The sequence below is a fragment of the Mauremys mutica genome, chromosome 18 (genome assembly GCF_020497125.1).
Source record: "Mauremys mutica isolate MM-2020 ecotype Southern chromosome 18, ASM2049712v1, whole genome shotgun sequence".
NCBI lineage: Eukaryota > Metazoa > Chordata > Testudines > Geoemydidae > Mauremys > Mauremys mutica.
Window position 1 is genome coordinate 24,139,801 of NC_059089.1, and position 19,119 is coordinate 24,158,919.

Below are 19,119 nucleotides of genomic sequence, written 5' to 3' on the forward strand. Positions count from 1 at the left end.
GTCAGTGAACGTCAGTGTCAAGTTCCTCATCTTTGAAATGGAATAATAATAATACTTGCCTACATTATCGGGTGTTTTGAGGATTAATTAACTATCCAAACCCTGATTGATTTACTCCTGAACAGTGTCAATGAAGCCAATAGCTTGACTCACATAACCTACAGAAGGGAATTTTTAAAGGGGCAGAATGTCTTTTCTCAGCATGGAATATAGCCAGGACTCAGGGAAAGTACTGTGGAGTCTCCAATGACCAACGATTAGTGATCTGTCCCTAAAACTACGAATCAAACGCTTCCCCCGTAATCAGATTCTTCTGTGTCTTTTTTTTTTTGAGAGAGAGAGAGAATGGCAATGTACATCTCCCAGCATCCTCAGGACCATTCCCTGAGCCAGCGGCCCCCAGCCCACCTCCCGGGACGGTCCCTTTTATAAACCCCGCCCAGGCCGTCCCAACTTTTTGGCAAAATTGGTCATTTGTCCTGTCTGCTCTTGTCAGCTCGATCAACCCGGACAAATGTCCCTTTGTCACGAAAGTGGAGTGCGGAGGAACAGGGGGTGGGGGTGGCAGCCCCGCTGAGTGGGGGAGGCAGAGCTCGGGTGGGGGGCAGACGGAGCGGGGCCCCTCAGCCTAGCCCCACACAGCGTCCAGTTTTCCCGGGGGGGGGGGGCACTGTGATGCATTCTGCGGAGCGAGGCACAGGCTGGGCAGCGCATGATCCTTTCCTGCAAGGGAGCAAATCCCAGCTCTAACCTCGGGCTGCCTGAGAGCGGCTCCTGCTCTGTGCCCTCGCCTGGCCCAGCTGGGCGGCAGGTAGCCACAGCCGGGTCCCAGCCCCTCCCGGCAGCGGCAGCAGCAGCAGGAGGCGTTTCCGTGTCCACTGCAAACCCCCCTCCCAGCCGGCCCCGCCGCCGCCGACCCCAGCAGCTCTGGGCTGAGGCCGGGCAGGTGGCGGGACGGGCTGGCGGCCCCGGCCGTGGCCCTGGACCAGGAGGGGCCCGCGGGATGAAGATGGACTGGCTGCCCCAGCGCTGCCAGCTGCCGGCTGCCCAGGGCTGCTCCCGTCCGGGATGCTTCACTTTGCTGCTGGTAAGACTGAGCCCTTCGTTGCACCCGGCTGTGAGCCCTGCAGGCTGCGAGCCCTGTGGGCGCGGGCAGGTTGCAGATCCTGTGCGGGACAGTGCCCGGGGCAATGCGATTCCCCCTTGAATGGTCGTTTCCGCTGGTCCCTGGGGCACGCAGCTGCCCCGCATGGCAGGCAAGGGGAGCGGGGCAGCTGCTTAGGGGAAGATGAATGTGTGGGCAAAAGCGGCATCTCATCTGAACACCCTCCCCACCCCCGTTCAACTCCCCGCCAGCTGCAGAGCAGAGAGTAAAGGAGGCAGTGTATTCCTTCCCGTTTTGTTGGGTAACTTCACAACAGGTTCACTTTTCCGGGACACTGCTTGCACACAGCTGAGTGCATTTCCCAGCAAACTTCTCCCTGTCTGTTGGAAAGCTGCAAAGATGCACTTAGCAGAATACAAAATTCTCTGTCTTGGGACAATGCAGATCCCAAGACAATTTAGGCTTTCAGTGTTTAGAAAAAAGACCCGTGCACATGCCAGTCTTTATATAGACCAATTCCTGATGCCCAGACATCTAATCCGGTGGGTGATTACGGAGATGCAGATGTAAAGATTGGAGGGCGGGAAAGAGGGACTTTCAAAAAATTGATCTGAGAGAAGAAACACACATATGAAAAATATTCCCCTGTGGACATTTTCAGACTTCTCGTTTGATCGGAAGGCAATTTAAAAAAGTTTCTTTCACTAGTATTGAGGAAACCTTGCTCAACTCAAGGCTGCCATGATGGTTTCGTTTAGTGATGCATCAGCACTAGAGTTGTTTATCAAAAACATTGATTATGGGGATTTCAAACCCGGATCCAAAACCAGTCCTAGATTTTGTTTTGCAACACCTAAGTGGTGAGATTTTGCAAAATTGCAAATGTCCTGGATTTGACCATCACTTTCCAGCCTCACATTTTTCAGTGATTGTATGGCATGTTGGTGTAGCCCCATTGGTCCCAGGATATTAGAGAGATAAGGTGGGGGAGGTAATATCATTTATTGGACCAACTTGAGAGGGACAAATTTTCGAGCTACACAAACCTGAAGAAGAGCTCTGTGTAGCCCTAAAGCTGGTCTCTCACCAACAGAAGTTGATCCAATAATAGATATTGCCTCACCCCCTTGTCTCGTTAATATCCTGGGACCAACGCAGCACCAACAAAATTGCATATTTTTCAGTGATCTCACTGAATTTAGGATCCCACAATGGTGATTTTTGAATCTAAGTCACTTTAAATATTGACAGCTCTGGGTGTATCCAGATTAACAACCCAGAAATCCAAAAATTTCAATTCAATTTGGCCTTCACTTCTTGGGCAAACCTGAGGAAACAACGATTGCATTGTTGCATCAGATTTCTCACTTCTTGTCAGGGAAGAAACAGGAGGGTTGTAAATATTGTATTACTCTTTATTTACAAATGTTGCTTGCTGGTACATCCTCAAGGAATGCACATATAACTTTCATGAAGGTTCATGATTGCCGTGCTGAACAGAAGGGAGCATATATATCTCCCCTAATAAGGAGAATAGAAGCACTGCTCTACTCTGGCAAATACCCATGCCAGAATTGTCTCTGTTTTGAGTTAAATGTAAGTTGTCAATGTTCCTTTAACCTTAGCGTGCACACAACCAAATTCACCCATGGAGTAGCTCTATAATCAGATGTAGTTATTCCAGGGATGAATTTGACCCACAAAATTAAATACACAGCTGAGATAACAGTGGAGACTGTTTTAAAAGCACCAAAACTGAAACCAATCAGTGCCTATAACAAACATAGTATGCAAATATTGTGTGAGTGATTTATAATTTCCTTCTGTAAATATGTTTTTGCTGTACTTGTCCATAGTGGAGACAGAAAGGCAGAAATTCCTTTATCAACAAATTGGATACCAGGCTTGCATAAAAATCTGATTATCTTCAATCTCTACTGTGCAATTTCTCATAAAACAAACTGTCTGATCAGCCAACCAAACTATACATTTTTATCTTATTTGTATATTAAGGGCCCACTCTTACAGGTTTACTTCCCTTCAGTATCAAGTCTGAAATAATAGTTAATACTGATGGTCAGTTCTGCTTGTTCTTGGTTTTGTTTAACAGATGGACTGCCATTTATCCCACCAATGAAGTACTTTATGATTCTAGTTTTTAAAAAAAATTATAAATGTTTCTTATGGTTGTACAGTGGATATTTTTGTACATGCACGTTTTGAGCATGATGCTTGCTGAAGCAGGTGGCCCCAGACTCCTAGGTTCTGTTCCAGACTCTGAAACTGACCTATTTATGCACTAAACCCTCCGCTCTAATGTTGGATTGAACCCACTACTGGGGAATGGTTATTTGTTTTAAACATTGTTTCTCTGAACTAAAATAATAAGCTTTATTGTAATAATGGCAACACAAAGAATGGAGACTTTCTTCTTGGCTCGTACATACTGTAAACAGTTGGGGTTTCTTTAAAATACAACCTAAATTTGAAGGACACACTTGACCTTGACTCACTGTTGTATTTTGCATTCTATAGGTAATAACTCTGTCTTTACTGATGTACCCAGTGCTGAAGAGTCTAGGTCTTCAGCTGCACTCTGCAGTCACTGGCACCTATATCTCGGGAACCCATTCCATTGCTTTCATTAACTGTCCCAATGAACAAGTTGCAAAGGATATTGCAAGGTACGGTGTCACTTTCATTGCTGTTGTGCATGAATAATTCAAAGCCTGGCTGTCATGAAGTAATGGGTTGTTTGTTTCATTTACAGTAGTCATTTCTAAGGAGAAGGGTTTCTCCCATTCTCTCCACATGACACACACTTTCTCTCCCACTCATGTATTAACTCTCTCCCGCAAACAGCTCCGTAGTGTAGGAACTCAACCTTCTAAAGGAAAATTGTACCAAAAATAAAAATCTATCTAGCTGGTGCAGAATGCAGCTCCCTGCCTCCTTCGAGGCCTAGGCTAATGTGAGCACATCAAGCCTCTTCTCAAATTCCTGCACTGGCTCCCAGTCTGTTTCAGATGCCAGTTTAAGGCCTTAGTCTTAATTCTCAAGGCAATTCCTGGATCAAGCAACCACCATGACAGCTGAACTCCTTGGAGACAGTGCAGGTCACAAAGCTCAGCAACAGTGCATGAGGGTGGAGGGCAAATCATTCTGGGTCAAGGGGATCTGGCTATGGACAAACTTTCAGGGGAGATTAGGTGAATCCAGAGCATGACCACGCTGAGGAAATGTTGCCAAACTTTTCTCTTTCAAAAAGCCTTATCACCATAGCAAGAATGACACTTACAACGCTGACCCCAACTATCCAAACACTCCTCCAGAAAAAAAACTCCTGTAACAATCAACCAACCAACCAACCCACCCAAAACAGAAACCAACCAAAAATAGCCCAAGCAGAGATTCTACCCTAGAAAGGGTAAAGTGTCAGAGGCTCCGATGAAGTCCACTGGGGACTTTGCTATTGCTCTTGACTTTATGTAGAAAGTGCCCAGATGCCACAATGAGAGGTGGGAGTATAAAAGCCTAAAATAGATAAAAGAAAGAAAAGAAAACCAGGCCAAAAAAGGGGAGGGCGGGGGGAGAGACAAAATCTGCCACTCAATATCCCTCCCTACTCGAATGCATTTTGCAAGGGCTTCAAATACATCTAGATTTTTTTTTATTTTTAATGTACCATAGATTGGTATGATGAACACTTCACAGATTCCTAGCTACATGGCTAAATAGCTGCTCTGTTCAGAATACTGGAAATGTTTATAGTGGACCGTTAAGTTTCCTGCAACACCTCTTATGAGCTCTGTTCCCTGCTAACTCTCTGCTTGCCAAAACTCTGCCTCTCTTCGGTAATAACAGAGTGTTCCCAAACAGCTATTCAGGAAACAATGGGCTACTAAAGCATTTTCTGTCACCCTTAATACTGCAACTGTATCATGTGCGTTACCACTTGATGTGTATGAAAAAAAGAATAACTGTGCATTACTGGGGAGAAGACAATTTAGTCTCTGAAAATGCTTCACATTAGCAGCTCCGCAAACATTTTCTGTCTTTTGTTCTCTCTCTTCCAGGGAAGGGAGAGGAAATAAATAATTCCCTGCAGTTCATGCCCATTGCTGAGATTTACATGTATTTTGCTAACATTTTTCTTGGTATTAATGAATTAAAGTTGAGCTCAGAGGAATTTGGATTAAGTGATAATGGGTTGTAGCAACTGGCTCTGTGGATGAAAGCTGATTTTCCAAAACCCATTAGCTGCTAGTATGGATGTCTTTATCATTCTAGATTGCTCACTGAGGTACTTATTCCCAGACTCCACTTGCAAGTATTTTCTTTGGTGTTTGTAAAGGCAGAAAACGGTTTCGGATTTCGAGGACTGCTCAGCTGTAAACAAATACAGTTTGGAGGCACACCAGTTAGAGCAAGTTATAACCTGAGTGATCTGCATTGCTATTAATATTGATACTTAGCAGAAGTCTCCCAGTCTTTACAAAATGGAGATTTTGCAGGTGCCTGATTTGGGAAGTTGAGTTTTGGGAGTCCAGAGGGCATGATCAGGCCCTGAAGTATTCTGGAGGTGACCTCACAAATAATCTAAACTAAAAATATTTCAGGCTAATCATTATCTTTTATGAAGATAAGACTGGGTTACACCTGAATATTCCATCAGCCCCCAGTTTTGCCTTGTATCAGTGCAGTCTTTTTCTTTACTTTTTCTGTTTATTTCATATTTCATCTGTCTAGAGTATGAAGACAAATGTGTGTTAATGCTGGGACATAGAAATACACATGAAATATCGAGCCCAAAGCCATCATGAAGTATACAGCCATTTTCAGCCATCCATCTTCATCTTGTTGTTAATATTTGCATTTCCCTGAGGGTCCATGTGTTTCATAGATCTCAGCTCATTGGGAGGGGGGAGGGAATGGCACCAAACAATATCCCAGGAATTGTACTTTACACTTCTATGGTGCTTTAAAAACTTGAAGTCTCACAACACCTCAGAATTAAGTAATTATTATAAGCTCTGCACAGCACTGACCTCCTGCTCATTGGTAAAAATGCATAGGACACTGTTGCTACTCTTTAGAGAACAGTCCCCTTCACATAGGAATTGCTTTACTGGATCAGACCCAGGATCCATACAGCCCAGCACTCTGTCTCCCACAGTGGCCAATACCGGCTGCTTCGGCGGAAGGTAGAAGGATTCCCATAACCTGCTCATAGGTGATGTTCCTTCTTTGCTTCCAATCAGTTAGTGGTCATGGTAGCCTGAAAGTTTATGTCCCTTTTATTTGTTATCCTGCTACTTTGCCTGTTGTGCGGATTAACAGAGGGCTGCAGTCTCCAGGGCTCTCAATCTGGCATGCTTCACCTGCATCAATTTGATAACTTTTTTCATGTAATATATCAACCACATTCTTGATGTGGTTCTGATCGTGTCTTATGTCTGCAATCCCTGTTGACCTTAATCTCAGACCCAAGACTTTTAGAAAAAAATTAAGTATGATTTTCCTCCTACACTCTCACACCTCTAATAGATCATTAGGACTGGTTGAAAATTTCCTGTCAAAACATTTCTTGATGACAAATTGGGTTTGAAAAGTGAAAATTTCCCCAGGAAATATCTCAAAAAAATATTTTTTGTCAAAAAAACAAAACCCTGAACATTTTTGGTTTAGTTGATGGCTGTTTTGGGTCACAAATGTTCAGGTTTTCAATAAAAAGTTGAGATTTTCCATGGGAAAAACCTGCATTTTCTCAGCAGCTGTATAGATTATGTTACAAGTACTAGGGGTTTACAGTTGAAACTAAGAGCGTGTATGTACATCACTGAATCTGAAGACAGTGGTTTCCCCTAATATCCCTTCTTTCTCCATCCCCTGCATGCTGAGGTGGCGTGCATGCTTTATACAGTTTTCCTCTCAATTTAATTCCAATTAAAAGTATGTTTTCCTAGTTATCTGGTAGTAATCTGAAATGAAAATATCTGAGTGATTATTGTCATTTGCCTTTCAGTAAGGGGCCTCTTTCAATAATTACGGAACCAGCCACTCACTCATCTCTCTTTTAAAGTAGAAACAGAGGACTTGGAATGTCTGGACATGTCGCAGCCGTCAAACTGGGAACTGCTTCCTATCAGTTGCAAGGGGCTAGTTGGCTTGGCTTTCCACCATTAAAATCCTCAGCTCAGAATCTGTTCCTGCTGAAGTGTTAATGTCACCATGTCCTCATGCTTCTGTGCTGTATTTTTCCCTCTTCCAGGCAAGCTGCCAAACAAGTTTGCTCCAAACAGAAACTGCTCCTCTCCAGGGATTGCCGTCACTGTCAGCTTTTGCCATTAAGCTGTGTTCTATGTCCCTCAGGGTGTCAGACACATGGGGCAGTGCTAATGTAATAGTAGTGCTACCAAAATTCAAGTTAGAGTTTAATATAATACCTGTAGGAGACAAAAATAACGTCTAGATCAGTGTAAATGTAGCATTTTTACTGCTATAAAATACACCAGCTAGAAGGCCTGAACCAAAGCCCATTGAAGTTAATGAAAGACCCCTGGGGCTTGGATCAGGCCCATAATTCAGATACAAAATCTTTGTTTGTTTTCTAACCTTAATCTGGTTTAACGGCAAAGAAATATAGATTCAAAGAGCTTGCGCTGTGCCCGGCTCTTCCCATGGCAGCACATGTGCACAGCTTAGTTTATGTGTAGGGTCTATACAAAGTGTAACGTGTTTTCTTTTAAGCAGTAATCAGATTTTCAAGTAACTACACTTGACCAAGCAACACATTTGCAACTAGAATGAGCCACTTTAAAGCTGGAACCTAAACCTTTCGATAGCTTCTTTTTTTGGGGGGAGGCGGGGGTAGGGGTGTTGGTAAAGAAGCAAATCATTTTGCTACATAACATGCTTTTTTAAATGTCCTTTGTCTTTTGATATGTTTCCATCTCCAAGTGTTCTTGGTTTGTGCCAGTCACCAACACTTAAACATTCACCAGCAATTGCGAAAATCAAGCATGAAAAATTGTGTCATGCTGTCTGGAGACAGGTTATCACCTAGAAAAGCTTTTTGTGGCTACTTATGGATGCATAAGTACTGAACATTAAACATTTGATGTGCATGAGCCACAGTTTAAATGGCTCCCTAATGGATACCGTTTCACAAGAAGTTATATTGCATTCCCTGTCCTAGTCCGTGCTCCTCAGGGACCAATTTCTGACCTGCTAATTTGTAGCAAGAATTCTGGATCAAATCTCTGCAGGAGGGACATAAATAGTTTCCTTAAAGGGACAGCATCAGAAGTTTCTTCTTCTTATGCTTTCTCTGCTATTTGCAATTTTCTGTTAGAAGGCTGGTACAGACCTTGCCTTCCTGTTTTTCCTTTTTCATATGGCAAAAATGGATTTTCACTTTCCTGCTCCAATTTATTTTGCCACATAAGTCAATATACCTTTGCTTTGTTTACATCCTTCCCTGTGTCAGGGATAGTATTTATTAATTGTGCTCCCTCTGCTGGCCAACTGATTGATGCAACAAAGTGAAATATAAAACCTTGCACAAAGAGATTTTTTGCAATCCAGGGGCCATTCCTCATTAGAGGAAAGCTAACATTAGCCTTCAGCATTATTGCAGAGGACTCCACAAAAGCAATATAGCTTACTGGGAGATGGTCACCCATTTCAGAGGTGTCACCTGAATACAGGAGTAGTTCCCAGGAACTCCTCGGTTCTAATCCCAGCTCTAATAGCGTCTGCCTGTGTGGTTTGGGGTATGTCATGTAATCTCGCAGGGCCAGCTTCCTCCTCTGTAAATTTGAGATGGGGAGGATAAATTCTTACCTACTTTAACTGGTTAAGAGGATTAATTAGTGTTTTTAAAGCACCTTGAGGAGAACAGGGCTAAGCATTATTATAGCAATCAGCTGCATCTTTTGAAAACTGTCCCCTGTTCTGTAGTATGTTACTGCTTCTTCAAATCACTTAGTAAGATAAGACAGTATGACCTTGACCTAAATAGTAAAACTGAGTCAGTTTCAGCCATTCACTGGATCACGTCATTTCTCCCCTTCTGAGATACTCTATGTTGTGTGAGATTCAGGCACTGCATGGCTAAAACCTCAGCTCCTTGGGCCACCTGCTCATAGTCTCCCCCATATTGTTCCACTGGGGAAAGAGGTCAGGTTATTTGACTATCCCGTGGGGCGTGGCTCCACTCCCATCATTGCCCTTGGCTCCCTCAGAAGTTGTGCTGCCGTATTCGCTTTGGCAGTGGCTGCACCCAACCCGTTCCTCCAGGAGCTGGGAACCAGCCTAGACCCAAGAGAAGCATGGCTTGGAGAGCGACTGCACTCTGGCGTCTCGCCTCCCCGGTGCCCGATGCTGTGCCATGGAGGGGATTTCCCAGTATCCATGGGAAGAAGGCAATGGAGCTGCTTTTCTCCCCATCCATGGGACTGTCCCTTTTCCTTCCTGCTACTAGAGGAGAGGCCAGTGTGTGGTCCTGTATTGTGGCAGGGCGAATAGTAACAAGCCGCCTCCATTGTCTCATGGATCTGGCTGCGGAATGTGTAGACAGAGAAAGCAGGTCTAATAATAAAGATGTGAAAAGAAGCTTATGAGAATCCAAATGAGAACCCAGACTATCTAAATAGCTTTGCTTTATGGGTTAGGTGCCAGATTTGAACCTGTTACATAATTGCATACTGGTACCGTGCCTGGATGTCAACAGCTGACATGGGTTAGTTACCGTCTGTGCTGATTTAGGTTGCATCTGGGGCAGGTCACCCTGTGATGTTAAACAGTCCTCAATCTACATGTGGTATTTTCACAGCTTGTGACATGAAATCCTCTTTTAAGGATAAAAGATTCACTAGATGATATAGGTTGTTTCATAATCCCACCTAGGATATATTATCATCTGGATGTAAGGGTGGTAATTTTAATTTGCTCAGAGCCAAAGCAGGTTTGTTTTATTTTGTTTGAAGTAGCTAATAGTGTACAAACATCAGGGTTGATTTAACCATCAAACCCACTGAGGGTTAATTCCTACAGCTGGGTGGATTTATTCTTTCATTCTCTATTCACTCCTGACTCTTTGTCTGGAATTTCGAGGTCATATTTTTGACTCAAGTGTAATTGCTAGGAGCTTAAAGTTTTCATTGCCATAGCGCTCAGTACAAAACACAGGCCAGAGTTAAAGAAAAACAAATTACAAGCCTAACAGGGCCATGCCTTCAAAGAACGTTTAACACCATTTTGGGGGCAGAGGGTGCAAAAGAAACAAGCTCGACGGGCTCTCCAAAAGCGTCAAGACACTGGTGAGGTTGGTAGGCACAACCTTTGACCTAGTACTCCTAGCCATCTTCCTACCCTGCCCCACAGTTGCTTCCATGCTCACTTCTGCCGGCAGCCCAGATGTAACACACCGACAGCCCTGCAATAACGAACTAGTCCTCAACCAAAGGAGGAAGATTTCAGGAAGGGACGGATTTGGGTTTCAGGTTTTGAATAACTTTCTGGTATGAAAAGGCCGATGTTGTTAAACCTTTAGTACATTTGATGATTTTTAGTCTGCTGTGCATGCAAGAAGTGGAGTCTCATGATGTGAGTTTATGACTGGGAGTCAGGGACTCCTTTGATCTAATCCCAGCTCCAATTCTTAATCTCAGCCTCAGTTTCCCCACTTGTAAAATGGGGATAAGACTGATACATCATGGGGGTGGTGCAAGGTTTCATTAGCTAACATTTGAGACTTCCATCCATTCCTATGAGTCCTGCATATTACACCAGGCCAGCACTGATGCTGGGACCTTCAGGGTCTATCAGCAGCAACCTGGAGGGACCGTCCCCCTGGCTGAGCCAGTAGGAGATGCTGAGCTAATCTCAGCTGGAAACTGATTAATCGTGTCTCAGATGTCAAGGCTTGTCACTGGAGGAAACAGCTCAAGGTTAACTTCACAGCACAAGGTGGAGGAGGGTGCTGGGAGTGGAGGAAGTACAGTTTATTTACAAACTCACCTTGTCTGTTCTGTTTAGGGCCATTATGGATAAAAAGCTGGCTGCCTGCGTGAATATCCTGCCGAAGGCCTCGTCTATGTGAGTTGCACTGAACGTTCCTTGAAAGGACATTCAAATGCTTGTCTGCAAATGGAAGCCTAAGCCAGGAATAGCAAACCCAAGAGGTGCCGGAGCACCCACAACTGGCTCAGCACCTCTCAGGATTAGGCCAATGAAACCATGCAATCAGGAGACCAATTTATTTGTAGAAGGCTGCACTGCTTTCCGATTGCTAGACAGGGAGATAAGAGTGACCCCTGTACTGCCACAGTGCATTAAGCATATTAATAATAGGGGGTGGATGGTAGACATGCCTGCCTGCGGCCATTTGTTTATTGGTTACTTAGGAATAGAAATCTTCGCAAAGAGGATTTTAGCCTCTTTCACCATGATTTAATGTGGGTTATTTCTTTCATGAGACCTAAACTTATAATATTAATTGATGTCTTCATACGGTAGGAAGGGGCAGCCTTTTGGCCCTGGAATATGGAAACAGCAATAATACTTATGGGCATCCTGGGCCTTACACCCACAGATCAGAAACCTTGTCATTAATGAATGACGCTCAGGACATATTAATAACCTCATTGCACAGCTGGGGAACCAAGGCATGGAAAGGTGTTGTGACTAGCGCCTGGCCACACACACACACACAGAGCCAGGACTAGCACAAAGATCTTCCCTTTCCAGTGCCTGAGCCACTGGACCATCCTTCCTCTCCGAGGGCCGGCCCCAAAGCCCAGTGAAGCCATCCACGCCAAGGCAGACTTCTGTGGGCTCTGGATCAGGCCCCGCATGCACCACACAGCTCCCCACCAGCCACAAATCTATCTGGGGCCCTACCCACCCTTTCCTAACCTGGCAGGTAGAGCTGAACAACAGCACCCCAAGCAGAGCTGGTCCAAGCAGTGCAATTCTCTAACTTTTCTCCCACTCCACTGATCCCTCAGTAGCCCTGGGCTCACTGCCCCATCTCAGGAGGAGTCTCTGTTCCTACTTGGATCTCGCTCTGGGCAGTCTCAATCGGGGTGATGCCATTGAACTCAACTCCTGCAGAACCATCCTACAAAGGAGATCAGTTCTGGGTCCAGTTCTGTTCAATATCTTCATCAGTGATTTAGATAATGGCATAGAGAATACACTTATAAAGTTTGTGGACGATACCAAGCTGGGAGGGGTTGCAAGTGCTTTGGAGGAGAGGATTAAAATTCAAAATGATCTGGACAAACTGGAGAAATGGTCTGAAGTAAATAGGATAATATTCAATAGGGACAAATGCAAAGTACTCCACTTAGGAAGGAACAATCAGATGCATGCATAGAAAATGGGAAATGGCTGCCTAGGAAGGAGCACTGTGGAAAGGGATCTGGGGTCATAGTGGATCACAAGCTAAATATGAGTCAACAGTGTAAGGTTGTTGCAGAAAAAGCAAACATCCTTCTGGGATCTATTAGCAGGAGTGTTGTAAGCAAGACACTAGAAGTAATTTTTCCGTTTTACTCTACGCTGACTGGGCCTCAGCTGGAGTATTGTGTCCAGTTCTGGGTGCCACATTTCAGGAAAGATGTGAACAAATTGGAGAAAGTCCAGAGAAGAGCAACAAAAATGATTAAAGGTCTAGAAAACATGACCTATGAGGGAAGATTGAAAAACCTAGGTTTGTTTAGTTTGGAGACGAGCAGACTGAGAGGGGACATGAGAACAGTTTTCAAGTATGCAGAAGGTTGTTACAATGAGGAAGGAGAAAAATTCTTCTTCTTAATCACTGAGGATAGGACAAGAAGCAATGAGCTAAATTGTAGCAAGGGAGGTTTAGGTTGGACATTAGGAAAAATTTCCAAACTGTCAGAGTGGTGAAGCACTGGAATAAATTGCCCAGGGAGGTTGTGGAATCTCCATCATTGGGGATTTTTAAGAGCAGATTGGACAAATACCTGTCAGGGATGGTCTAGATAATGCTTAGTCCTGCCATGAGTGCAGGGGACTGGATTAGATGACCTCTCGAGATCCCTTCCAGTCCTATGATTCTACGAATGGCTCCTCTCTGGTTTTGGAGCGGTGTGCGCTAATCCGTGTTAAGGCTGGATCCTGGTTACACTTATGCGCACACAGCTGTTTTAGCCTCCTCCTTCCCAGGCCAACTGAGCCCTAGTTGCTGCTCACTAGCCACTCTGATGCCTCCAGATGACTTCTGGCCTCCGGCTCCGGGCACATGGGTGGCATGATGGAGGCATTCTGCCAAGAGAATTGTTCTAAAAGGGCACGAGTGTGATCAAGGAGATTTGCTCATTGTGAGTCAGTGAGAAAGAAGCGGGGCTGGGATCAGTTACATGGTTCCAGGTGAAAGCCATTTCTGCAGAGAGTTATTCCCCAGCTGCCAGTGTGTAGGGTTCTGCCAGCTATCAAGCAATCATTTTACTTCCTTTCTAGATTTCCTGAAAGAAACACGGATACAGCCCTGGTTAGCATGGGCAGGTGCCATGCAATCTGCAGCACACAGAGCTGCTGACCTGTAGCATCCCCTGTTATTCCAGTCCTGGGCCCCCAAACAGCCCTGGCAACACACTTTGCTGTTCCCTTGCTGGTCCACACCTCAGCATAGCTCTGCCAACTCATTCAGACTCCTCTCCTAATCTTGCCCCCACCCAGTTCTGCTGAGGCACCTCAATCCTGACCCAAGGTAGCTCCAGCTGCTCCAACACTACAGATGCTCCCTCATCTACTCTGTGTAGACCTAGCCCCAGGCAAGCAGCTGGACATTTTCTAGGGCGATAAATGTTCATTTTTCATAAATGCAGTGATTGCCCTCAAGACTGTCACATCCCATGGGGGTTCTGACATGGAAGTAATTTAAAATGCTGACAGTTGCCTGGTACCTCAGTGACTCTCCCCACGCTCGGCTTTTCCAGCTCGGATCAGCAACCGGCTGCCAGATTTACCCTCGCTCTGCAGGCACGTGGCTCAGGCAGACAATCTACCCCTGAACACTCTACCCTTCGTACATGCTTATAAAGCCCCTTAGTGTGCTTGGGAAGTGAGCCTCTTTGCCCGTAAATGTCATCCAAGGCGTTCATTCCCTCCTGTGTCCAAACAGCCAGACTTAGTTCCCAAACTTGCAATGCGCTCTGCTTGGGCAGACCCCTGCGCCAGCATAGAGCACCACTGACCTCATGGAGGCAAGGGTCCACCTGTGCTGGACCTGGGCCTTACTTTGCACAGGAAAAAGCGTTTAGCCAGCAACGTGTCAGGTTTGTGACTCCGCCTGCTCAGTCAAATCCACAGCAAGTGATTAGAAAACGTGACATTTCTAGAACGACACAGAACGAAATAAGGAAATGTGACCTTGTAGCATGCACTGACCAGGCAAAATTCAAACAGTAATAATACCTAGCTCTTACAGAGTACTTTCCTTCAGCAGATCTCAAAGCACTTCAATGTCTTTAATGGATTTTTTATGCCGAGCCGGTATAAATGGGGCTGCAGGCATTTACTGTATTTATTTATTTCTTCTTCTTCTTTTAAATCTAGGTATTTTTGGAAAGGGGAAATAGAAGAAGCCACTGAAATACTTCTAGTAAGTGTCTGGTCCTGTGTATGTAGTAGAGAGACACGTTTCTAAGAGGAGCCACGTTTCTGACACTCACGTATGATTAATTCAATTATGAGGATTTGCGAGGACGGCTCCAGCTCAGGGCAGTAGTGGCCAAGAGTTGGTACCATCTGAGACCTGCATGAGATGGATTCGGAGGTTCTCTCTCCAGTTCCTTGAGGACAGGGGTCCACATCACAGAAAGCCCCAGCAGAGAGACGCTGGCCTCAATGAGCCACAGTAGGCTGGACTCTCACTTTGGGAAGATTCCATTCACAGCAGCAGGCAAGGAAGGGGAAACGTTTACTTTACTCAGCAGGACTGTCAGTTCAGCATTTTTCCTGCATGTACGGGGCTAGAAGCACCAGCCCCATTGTGCTGGGCACTTTCCAGACACATAGAATGATCGAGTCCCTCCTCTGAAGAGTTTACTGTCTAAGCAGACAAGGCAGGGAAATTATTCCTCTCCCTGTTCTACACACAACACCGAGCTCTTTTATAATTCATCAGATCTCAAAGCACTCTACAAAAGGAAGTAATTGTCATTATCCCCATTTTACAGATGGGAAACTGAGGCACAGAGCAGTGAAGTGACTTTTTCAAGGTCACCCAGCAGGCCAGTGGAAAAAAGCTGGGAACAGAACCAAGGTCTCCAGTCCAGTTTTCTACCCACTAGGCCACACTATCTCTCAGATGGGAAACTGAAGCACAAAGAGATTAAATGATTTGCCAGACATTCTGCTGCAGACGGTGCTAGTGTATTTCAGACATCTCCCATGGGACTCTAGCTCAGAGTTACTTGAATAATTTGCATATGCCATAATATTGCCATGAGACTTCCTAAGTGACTTTAATTCCCTCGAGAGAACTAAAGTAGATGCTATCAGCACTAGTGAGGAAGAATCATGTGAGAACAATTCTGCTGTCCCAGATAATATTTCTCTTTATATCATCTCTTTTTCTTTTACAGTTAGTGAAAACCAGGACGTCAAAAATAAGTGAATTATCGGACTACATCAGGTGAGGCTCCTGCCTGTTGCAAATGATATTTTCCCCCTAAACTAAATTTGCCACCGCTAACTCAACCAGTCAGAGGGCACACTTACTTCCTCCCAACACCCATGTGTAGTCGTTCAGCGACTTGACTGCTTCTGCAGGTGCCAGATATCACAGATATCAGATCAACTCAAACCTTACACTAACATGAAAAACTAGGTAAAGCCCAGCTGGTTTCTGGTTGAAATTGAGTCCACATACCTCAAAAAAGTCTCTAAGGTTCACCAACCTGGATGGAGCTTCAGCTTTTGTGTTGTAGCCACAGGGATTTCCCAGAATCAGTGCAAAGCTAGGTGAAACAGAGTGGTTTGGTCTTAGCCGTACCTTTGAAGGAAATATTTTTCTCACAACATGAACAATTAGCCTGTGGAACTCACTGTCACAAGATATCATTAAATTATCAAGATCCAATTATATGGATCCACTGATATGGATAACAAGAATATCTAGAGTCATCATAGTCAATAAATAAGAGTTTTGGAGAGGATATCAACCCTGATACTTCAGGGCTTAAGTCAACCTCTAACAATGGGGAGTAAGAAGGAAACTTGCCCTTCAAACAGGTGATCCTATGATTGCCTACTTCAGGGTTTCTTGCCTCTTTCTCTGAAGCATCTGGTACTGGCCATGGTTGGAGACAGGCTGCCAGGCTAGATGGGCCACTGGTCTGATCCAGTCTAGCAATTCCTGTGTGTGAGAATGATTCTCGCTCACCCCTGAGCAGCCCCGTGTGTCTGGGTGCCCAAACACAAGGGTAGGATCTCACTTCCCTTTTGGGGGCTCTACAACAGACTCTCTTACCCCAATAATACCCCTCCTTGGGGCTGGTTTGTTACAAAACATAGTGCAAATAATCCATCCCAAAACACATCCATTTATCACACCCACTGCATATAGTCCCTAGAATCCCCCAACATCTAGCTCATCAGTGTAACACATACCACAGTCTAGCATCTTCCACCACACCAGGCTCTTCTTCAGTCCTGTCCTGTCCTGCCAGCGTGGACATCCCAGTCCTCCCAGCAGGAGCCCACCCTCCCTCAGCTTCTCTGCTGAGTTCCTCTTCGTCAGGGGAGCATCCACCACTCCCTGGTTCCATTAACCTCTCATCTCAGAAAGGCCAGCAGGTAGGCCCTTCTAGTGCTCCCCTGGCCCTCGGCCCCCTCTGCTTCCAGCTCTCCAACGTGCAGACGTCAGCCGCTCCGCTGATTTCCTGCCTTCAGCCTTCTCTGGCCCTTGGCTTCAGTTTAGAAGCTAGCAAGCAATTCCCTCTGCTGCTCTCCTGCCTTCAGGCCTTCCAGCCCTCTGGCCTTTCTTCTGGTTTGGAGAGACCATTTGGGAAACCTCTCTGCAGGCAGCCCACCTGCTACCCGCCTCCCATAGCTTCCATCAGGGACCTCCCATAGGTGCCATTCACTTAATTGGTCAAACTGGCAACAGCTGTACTGGCATAAAGGCGCTGGACCATCTTCGTTTAAAGGGGCCAGCCACCCTGTGATGCTGTGTTCACTTAAACCCCAAACTCACAGCAAAAAGCTCATGGATTTGAAGAGAAGGGCCACAGAACTGCTTTGAAGTCAGAGGCAGAGCTCTGGAGGCCTTTCTTGAAAGGTGCTCCTGTGAACTGAAAGCTCCTAATTTCTTGGGGCTGTAAATAAGATTGAGCTTGTTCCTACAGCAGAAATGATCCGCTCCCATTGGGGGTTGTGTGTGTTTTCCATTTTAGATCCATGCATCCCTTTGAGATTCCTGAATTTATCAGCCTGCCTATAGACCAAGGAAACCCCCTCTATTTAAAATGGATTGAAGAAGGTGTCCCCGATGACTAGCTGGACTGCACCATTCTGTCCTCCAGACATACCTAGCATGTCCTTCCTGCCAGGAGTAGAGGACCTTTGCTTTGGCGCTCTAGTCTTCTCTCACTGCAGGTGGGACTAGTGCATACATACAAAAGGACAATAAAACCCCAAGGGAATGTAGGTAGCACAAGCGCCTGGGATTTGGAATTTGACTCCTACTTGAAATACAGTTTAATGGACACGCCTCGTTTGTGTCAATCTACATTCTACTGAGCATTTAGCAACACATTGTAAGTGGAGCCTGAAGGAGAGAAAGGGCACAAGTTGTCCAAGAATAGTTCCAAAGTTGTGAACAGCAGGGTTTGCAAAGGTGTGTGCGATGGGATGTGAGCTCCTAGGGAGACGCTGTGGTTATTTTTAGGACCACAGGGTGAAAATGCACAGGATAGACCCCAGCAATACAGTCCATGGAGAACGACCAGAGTTCCAGTCCACTGGCTTTCAGGGGTTGGCTGCACTGCAGAGGAAGCATGTGCAGCCCCAGTGACCGCTGGTCTGTCTGCCTCCTGAAGAAGGGTTGCTGCAAAGTGGAGGAACCAAAGATGGGGAAGGTCCTGCCCAGCCCTCTGTCCCACCTGCCCAAATGAATGTAAATCAGGATGCAGCAAAACGTCCCATGATGCACCAGATCATGTCATCTCCTGCTGTGCGGCACTGTTTGCAGCAACATGCTGCTTTGCGTCCTGACAAGGCAGCAGAGCCAGCCATTCAGAGTGCTGCCTACTGAGCATTTGTGAAAGGATCCCAGGCAGCGCAAACAAGAACCCACTGGGGTGGGGAAAAAGCTGGACTGGGGGCCGCAGCTGACAATAGCCCACTGCTTCTGGGACGAGCACAAACGGTTACTGCTCCCCAGAGCATACAGCAATGCCTAAAGGCAGCAGGGAGCCAGTGAGGGCCTGTGCCGTGCTGCACAACAGTGCCAGGTTAAGGAGACATTGGTCCCAACAAAAACTTCCCTCTGGCTGAAGCAAACACTTTCTCCCTTGGCAGCATGTAACACTGCAGACTGAGGCACAGGCTTTTAATAGATTTATTTTATTATCACGTAAATTATGGACCACTATGTAGTAACTGATGTGTCCAAGACGTTAATAAACAGAAGTATTTCTTACTCCTGATGCCTGGTTTGCTCTTAGACTTTTGTGGTTATGAAAAGGCCAGTTGGGCTGAGAAGGGCAGTCCTGCTCTGGCATTGATCTTCCTGGGAATGTGGGGTGGGGGGTGGATTCTTCAGCACGCTCTGCCCTCGCGTATGTGGGCCAATGTTTGCGGTGAAGCCACCAGGAAAGAGGGTTCCCTTTGAGAAGGACTAGGCCTTTCAGCCACTGTACTGCCAAAATGTTGGGCGTAGGTTATAACTCCAGCCTGGACCTGTTCTTGCTCCCATTGGTCAGTTCTGCCAGTGGTTTATTCAGTTAATTCACGCAGGGCCTGATCTAAAGCGG

The 19,119-nt window shown here is 45.7% G+C and overlaps 1 protein-coding gene across 1 annotated transcript; it reads left to right on the forward strand.

Annotated features, from left to right (window-relative positions):
- Nucleotides 1-745: 745 nt before the first annotated feature.
- Nucleotides 746-18,765, forward strand: LOC123352586 (protein CutA homolog). Its single transcript, XM_044992931.1, has 6 exons — nt 746-1,087; nt 3,641-3,789; nt 11,147-11,206; nt 14,696-14,741; nt 15,727-15,776; nt 17,539-18,765. The coding sequence occupies exons 1-6, from the start codon at nt 1,004-1,006 to the stop codon at nt 17,639-17,641; spliced, it is 492 nt and encodes a 163-aa protein (XP_044848866.1). The 5' UTR covers nt 746-1,003; the 3' UTR covers nt 17,642-18,765.
- The last annotated feature ends 354 nt before the right edge of the window (nt 18,766-19,119 follow it).